The 7,717-nt window shown below is 47.2% G+C and overlaps 1 protein-coding gene across 1 annotated transcript in view; it reads left to right on the top strand.

Annotated features, from left to right (window-relative positions):
* Positions 1-2,240: 2,240 nt before the first annotated feature.
* Positions 2,241-7,717, top strand: part of LOC311129302 (uncharacterized protein) — a gene marked incomplete at both ends in the record, with an annotated part of 90,150 nt that continues 84,673 nt past the window's right edge. Inside the window, 2 exons of the mRNA XM_084161583.1 lie at positions 2,241-2,316; positions 7,151-7,331. Coding sequence (XP_084017709.1) covers positions 2,241-2,316; positions 7,151-7,331 — 257 coding nt within the window. The remainder of the gene's footprint in view (positions 2,317-7,150; positions 7,332-7,717) is intronic.

The following is a 7,717-nucleotide window of genomic DNA, read 5'->3' as shown; positions in this document are numbered from 1 at the left end:
TCCGTGGTAGGCCAGTTAGGCCCCAAAGCTGAGGTAGATGCTACGGCTCCCATTCCAGATGACCTTGATTTTGAAGGTTATACAGTCTAGACTATATGGAATATAATGATCAGGACCAGGAAGTTGGCTTGGGAAAAATCTGGGCCTTTCAGTGCAGAAGATAAATAATACTGAAATATCACCTTTACATAAATATTCAGACCCTTTACTCAGTACTTTGTTGAAGCACCTCTGGCAGCAATTACAGCCTTGAGTCTTCTTGGGTATGACGCTACAAGCTTGGCACAACTGTATTTGGGGAGTTTCTCCCATTCTTCTCTGCATATCCTCTCAAGCTCTGTCAGGTTGGATGGGGAGCGTTGCTGCACAGCTATTTTCAGGTCTCTCCAGAGATGTTCAGGCTCTGGCTGGGCCACTCAAGAACATTCAGAGACTTATCCCGAAGCCACTCCTGCGTTGTCTTGGCTGTGTCCTTAAGGTCGTTGTCCTGTTGGAAGGTGAACCTTCGCCCCAGTTTGAGGTCCTGAGCGCTCTGGAGCAGGTTTTCATCAAGGAGCTCTCTGTACTTTGCTCCGTTCATCTTTCCCTCAATCCTGACTAGTCTCCCAACCCTGCCGCTGATAAACATCCCCACAGCATGATGCTGCCACCACCATGCTTCACCGTAGGGATGGTGCCAGGTTTCCTCCAGACGTGACGCTTGGCATTCAGGCTAAAGAGTTCAATCTTGGTTTCATCAGACCAGAGAATCTTGTTTCTCATGGTCTGAGAGTCTTTAGGTGCCTTTTGGCAAACTCCAAGTCATGTGCCTTTTACTGAGGAGTGGCTTCCTTCTGGCCTGATTGGTGGAGTGCTGCAGAGGTGGTTGTCCTTCTGGATGGTTCTCCCATCTCCACAGAGGAACTCTGGAGCTCTGTTAGACTGACCATCGGGTTCTTGGTCACATTCCTGACCAAGGCCCTTCTCCCCCGATTGCTCAGTTTGGCCAGGTGGCCAGCTCTAGGAAGAGTCTTGGTGGTTCCAAACTTCTTCCATTTAAGAATGATGGAGGCCACTGTGTTCTTTGGTACTCTTCCCCAGATCTGTGCCTCGACACAATCCTGTCTCGGAGCTCTACGGACAATTCCTTCGATCTCAAGGCTTGTTTTTTTCTCTGACATGCACTGTCAACTGCGGGACCTTATATAGACAGGTGTGTGCCTTTCCAAATAATTTCCAATCAATTGAATTCCACAGGTGGACTCCAATCAAGTTGTAGAAACATCTCAAGGATGATCAATGGAAACAGGATGCACCTGAGCTCAATTTCGAGTCTCATAGCAAAGGGTGTGAATAATTATGTAAATAAGGTATTTCTGTTTTTTATTATTTATACTTTTGCAAAAATTTTGCAAAACCTGTTTTCACTTTGTCATTATGGAGGTATTGTGTGTAGAATGATGAGGAAAATGTTTTATTTGATCAATTTTAGAATAAGGTTGTAATGTAACAAAATGTGGAAATAGTCAAGGGGTCTGAATACTTTCCGAATGCACTGTAGTTATAGGCTGTAACTTGATCTCATAATTTGATCAGGTCACATTGTCAGGAAAAACTCAGGACCCGTATAGTGATATATTAGTGTTGTTCACTGTGAGATGGTGAATGCTCATTGTGCCTAATTGCTTAGCTTGTTTCAAGTGAGCTGTCAACAGTCTCCATAGTAACAACCTTGGTACAACGCACTGACTGTTAGCTACTGAAAGGGATGGGCATGATTCACCATCTGAAATGTCATGGCTTTGATTTCGTGAATATTTTACTATCGGGGTGGTTCTCAGTTCCTTATGGAGTATGGTGTTGATTCCTGCATAGGCCACAAATTAGTCAGCTGAATGTAGTTATATGTAAGTGTAGCAGAGATTATTGTGAATCATACTCTCATGAAGAGATAGCCCTGCCTGAGACTTGTAAGGCCAATTGTCTCCCTCAGACCTTGAGGATGTCCTCCTGCTGGCCTAACCTGCTGAACGGGAGACCTGGGATCAATTTGATTCAACATATGATAGTGTTATGTAGCAAACACTCATGTATGGGCCTTGTTTAACTGTTTAACTTTGTTGGTTTCAGAAAAGAGAGAAGAGTCTGAGCTGAATCTTAAAGAGGAGTGGATCTGTCGGAGGAAATCTTGGGAGAGGAGGACCAGGAACAGGAGAGAAGAGGAGGAGAAGGAGGGCTAGAAGAGGAGAGGAGGACAGAGCATGGGCCACTCCTGCTTGTGGATTTTTATGCTGTCCCTGTCTCTCTCCCACCAGGAGGTCATTGCACAGGCAGAAGGTATTGGATTTGACCTCTCTTTCTCTCTCCATCCCTCTCTCTGCCTCTCTCTCTCTCCATCCCTCTCTCTCTCTCCATCCCTCTCTCCCTCTCTCTGCCTCTCTCTCTCCATCCCTCTCTCTGCCTCTCTCTCTCTCCCTCTCCATCTCTCTCCATCCCTCTCTCTCTCTCTCCCTCTCTCTCATCCCTCTCTCTCTCCATCTCTCTCTCTCTCCATCCCTCTCGCTCTCCCTCTCTCTCTCATCCTCATCTCTCTCTCTCTCTCTTTCTCCATCTCTCTCTCCATCCCTCTCTCTCTCTCTCCCTCTCTCTCTCATCCCTCTCTCTCTCATCCCTCTCTCTCTCTCTCCCCCTCCCTGTCACCATTTCTCTCCTGACCATTCCCTTTCTTCAGCTTTCTCAACATGTCTCTCTCTCTCTCTCTCTCTCTCTCTCCGTTTCTCTCCCGTCTCTCTCTCTCTCTCTCTCTCTCTCTCTCTCTCTCTCTCTCTCTCTCTCTCTCTTCTCTCTCTCTCTCTCTCTCTCTCTCTCTCTCTCTCTCTCCACATGTCTACACACCTGGATGGACTAGGCAGGTAGACAGTGAGGCAAACTCAGACACAGTGTTGTTTCTCATCTTCTATCGTTAGACAGGGCATTCTTAATATCTGGCAGCCTCCTGTTCACCACTACAGTCAACTGTCTGACAGACAGTCAAATCTCGGCCTTAGGTTTGGTACTGTACATCGCACCTGGGTCAAATATATATGTCAAATATTTGCTAATACTTGAGCTGGGCTTCATTTGGTTTGGCCGGTACATCGGAACCAATGGCATAGTCCCAAAAGTGCAAACATCAAGCTAAATCAAACACGTCTGCTAGAGGATTACTGTACACAGCTTCAGATGTGCTTGGATACCATGGAAGATTAAATTAGCCAATCAGATGGTTAAAGTTGACTCTCAGGGTGGAATCGGATTGGCAGCCAGTGATGCATTTTTTGTACTTTCCAACTATTGTAATGAAACAACATTTGTGCAACACCTAACAACCTCGTCACGAGTTTCTGACCATTCAGTGTAATGGCTAAGGTGCTGGACTGACAATCGCAGGGACCTGGGTTTGAGTCCCGATCAGGCTACCCCTTGAATTTGCTGCAGTACTATAATTCTATGCTTACAGTGTTTGACTGACAGAAGGCTTTAGAGTCAACTTGATTTACACCCCAACGTCAATTACTCTCATGTTCTGTGAGATTAAATGCATTTAAATATGTTTTAATTCGGCCCTGATGTTACCCTTTCCCCAAAGTAGAACTTAGATGGTGAGCAGGTGGATTCTTGTCAAATACACCAGCCTGGCTGGCAGCTGTGTTGAAACTAGAGAAACAAACTCAGGACTATAGCCTGTATGGAAAGTTATCATTGGAGTAGTAACAGTTGTCATTCTTGGGGCTTGTTCTGTTTTGTCAAGGAGTCACACATGGATCCAAGTTATTATGTTTCAATATTAGAGTGTAGTGAATGAACAATGAATAGACTATTGACTGTACTGTATTGCTAGATGATGGTATGTAGCAACTAGGTAGACAACAGGTTCAGTACGACAGATACTGAACTATAATGACCCTTCACCATGTGTTGTCTAGCCATTCTAGGCATGTGGTTCTCACCTGCCAGTACAGACACAGTATAGAGTCTGGACAATTTATATTTTTCTCCTCAGTCTGTCTGTCTATCTGTCTGTCTGTTTGTCTGTCTGGACAATTTATATTTTTCCTCTCTGTCTGTCTGTCTGCCTGTCTCTCAGTATGTCAGTCAGTCTCTCTGTCAATCAGTCTCTCTGTCTGTCTGTCTGTCTGTCTGCCTGCCTGTCTGTCTGCCTGTCTGCCTTTCCGTCTGTCCGTCCTTCCTTAAGTCAGTCTGTCTGTCCATCCGTCCTCCAGTCCGCCAGTCCTTCAGTCCGTATGTCTGTCCGTCCTTCAGTCAGTCTGTCCGTCCATCCGTCCACCAGTCCTTCAGTCTATCTGTCCGTCCTTCAGTCCGTCATTCAGTCTGTCAGTCAGTGTATGCTTTGCTGATCTCTGCTGCTGTGTTCCATAGTTCACGTCCTCCATTTGGAGGGTAAAAAGTTTACACTGATACTACATATTATACTAAACTAATGGAAGAACTTTCCATGCCTTGGCTTGGTTTGCTGCCTTTGTGAAGCTTGACTTAGGAACCGTGCTCGGTGCTGACTCACACTGTCGTTTCCCATGACCTGTGAAAGTTCATTACATGGCAATGTGGCCAGAGGCAGTGGAGGCAGTTTGTCGGTGTAGTCTCCCAAACGGTTCCCTCTGATACTTAGTCTCCTGACTCCTGTGGAATGCAGGATATAGTTTTGTGAACAGGAGCAGAGTGCTGGTCCGCGTTGAGCCGGGACATATGTCACCCCCACTGAATCCTGGGACGGCGGCCAAGGAAGGGTAGGATAAAAGAGGAGAGGAAAGGCGAGGGAGTGAAATAGAAGACAAGGGGAAAGGAGAGAGGCTGAGTTATCACCATACAGCACAATCACTGGACCTAATCTTCTATTCCCTGTTGTAATCTATTCTGTCACAGTGTGGTTTATTGCATATGTAATACTGGGGCACTGACAGGGAGAATGTGTGTGTGTAGACTGTTTGTGTGTGTGTGTGTGTGTGTGTGTGTGAGAGTAGGTGGTTGGTAGGGTAATCGGGGTGTGTGCGAGAGAGTGTGTGGATAATATGGAAAGTAATACGGTTCATGCAAACATGTGTGCATCTTTTCAAGTGTGTGTGTTTATGCAAAGAGAACCAACACCTATTCAACCGCCCGGTGTGTGTCTGAGTGGACGCGGTGTGTGTCTGAGTGGACGCGGTGTGTGTCTGAGTGGACGCGGTGTGTGTCTGAGTGGACGCGGGGTGTGTCTGAGTGGACGCGGTGTGTGTCTGAGTGGACGCGGGGTGTGTCTGAGTGGACGCGGTGTGTGTCTGAGTGGACGCGGTGTGTGTCTGAGTGGACGCGGGGTGTGTCTGAGTGGACGCGGTGTGTGTCTGAGTGGACGCGGTGTTTGTCTGAGTGGACGCGGTGTGTGTCTGAGTGGACGCGGTGTGTGTCTGAGTGGACGCGGGGTGTGTCTCAGTGGACGCGGTGTGTGTCTAAGTGGACGCGGGGTGTGTCTGAGTGGACGCGGGGTGTGTCTGAGTGGACGCGGGGTGTGTCTGAGTGGACGCGGTGTGTGTCTGAGTGGACGCGGTGTGTGTCTGAGTGGACGCGGTGTGTGTCTGAGTGGACGCGGTGTGTGTCTGAGTGGACGCGGTGTGTGTCTGAGTGGACGCGGTGTGTGTCTGAGTGGACGCGGGGTGTGTCTGAGTGGACGCGGGGTGTGTCTGAGTGGACGCGGGGTGTGTCTGAGTGGACGCGGTGTGTGTCTGAGTGGACGTGGTGTGTGTCTGAATGGACGCGGTGTGTGTCTGAGTGGACGCGGTGTGTGTCTGAGTGGACGCGGGGTGTGTCTGAGTGGACGCGGGGGCTGGCCCCACTTTGTGCTGTGTATGTTGTTGTTCTAAGCCTTCCTCATTGCTGTTCTAAAGTTTTATTGCTGGAGTGCTCAGAATATTGATGGTCTCAATGCCTCACTTGTGTGCCATTAAACATTCATAGGAGCCTTGTGGTGCTCTGACTGTGACAGCAGAAGGTTGGCCATGGAAATGTATTACCTGCCGAGGCAGGTAGCCTAGCGGTTAAAAGTGTTGGGCCAGTAACTGAAAGGTCTCTGGTTCGAATCCCTGAGCAGGCAAGTTGTAAAAATCTGCCGTTCTGCCCTTGAGCAAGGCAGTTAACCCACAACAACAACTGCTCTTCGGGCATCGATGCCGTCGATTAAGGCAGCACCCTGCACCTCTTTGATTCAGAGGGTTTGGGTTAAATACGGAAGGTTGTGCAACTGATTAAGTAGCCCCTTCCCTTTTTGATGGAGGTATACTGCCACCTTGTGGTAGAATGGGGAAACACTGTTGACAGAGCAGCAGGGTGAAGTTGACCTTAGATGCTGATTGTGGGTCAGTTTTGCATTTTCGCCACTAATGGTTAAGGTTAGCTTCCAATTGGCTCATTCATCCCCCCTCCTTTCCCCTGTAACTATTCCCCAGGTGGTTGCTGTGAATGAGAATATGTAAACTAAGGGTTAAATAAAATACAAATCAAATTAGCATTGGGAAAGAGGAAACTGAAATCCTAGATCTGTACCTAGTGGAAACTTCACCCTGGAGCGTGGACAGAAACAGATCAATTGAGTTGGTGCTTGATTTAGCCAGCATTGGCACCAGTACAGTTCATCCTTTTCTGGTTTCACAGAGAATAAAACATGAAAGGTGGAACAGTAGGTGAAATAAAGCTACATTAAAGAAAGGCTTTGGAATTCAGTTTGAATAAAGACAGTCTTTTTCTTCTTGGTTTTGCCTTCTATTCTCTACTGACATGACAGGTGCCAACACTCAGTTAATCTGGCCTTCATTGTGCCCCTAGGCTGAGAGAAATCCCACTCAACTAAAATATTTAATGGAATTGATGCAGAGACGTACATACTGAATGCAGACTTATATATAGGTCCCGTGTAGCTCAGTTGGTAGAGCATGACATTTGCAGGGTACTCACTAACTGTAAGTCGCTCTGGATAAGAGCGTCTGCTAAATGACTAAAATGTCAAATGTAAATATACAGACATCCCTGCAGGAAATCTAACATCCTCCAACCCGGATTTCTGGAAAACATGGGAATTTTGGGAAAGTTAACGGAATTTTGCAACCCTAACACTAAACCAGCCATATATCTGTTGTTCCCACAGCATGTCGGACGGCAGAGCCTGCAGACCTTGTGTTCTTGGTGGATGAGTCGTGGGGCGTGGGCCAGACCAGCTTCTCCTGGGTTAAAGACTTCATCTCGGCCATCATTCATTCCTTTCAGGACAGCGTGGTGGGGTCCGAGGGCATTCGCTTTGGAGTCACCGTCTACGGAGATATACCCAGGTCTCTATGGTTAGGTCTGCAGGGTTGGGCAATGTTATCCGCAAAGAGCAAAGGTTACTTAGGAACATTTATGTATTTACATTCCTTTATCCCTCTCCCCAGGGGTAGGAAATCTGACCCTGCAAAAGCCAATGTGGGTGCAGGCTTTTGGTACACCTGATTTAACTAATTAACTAGTCATAGTCTTCAATAATTGGTTGAATCAGCCAATAATTGGTGTTACTGCTTTGGCTGTGTCTAAAACCTCTTCAGTGAATTCCTAAAGACTTCAGTTCAGAGTTGCAAAGAAGCTCAGGGACTTTTGGTCTGTCTGTGTTAGGCTCCATAGAGCCTCACTGCTAATCAGTCTAGACTGGCTGATCCACCCACAACCCAGGAATGACTCT

The sequence above is a fragment of the Coregonus lavaretus genome (assembly GCF_964263955.1).
Source record: "Coregonus lavaretus genome assembly, chromosome: 5".
Taxonomy (NCBI): domain Eukaryota; kingdom Metazoa; phylum Chordata; class Actinopteri; order Salmoniformes; family Salmonidae; genus Coregonus; species Coregonus lavaretus.
Note: the sequence above shows the minus strand (reverse complement) of the source record. Positions and strands in the feature narration are given on the sequence as shown.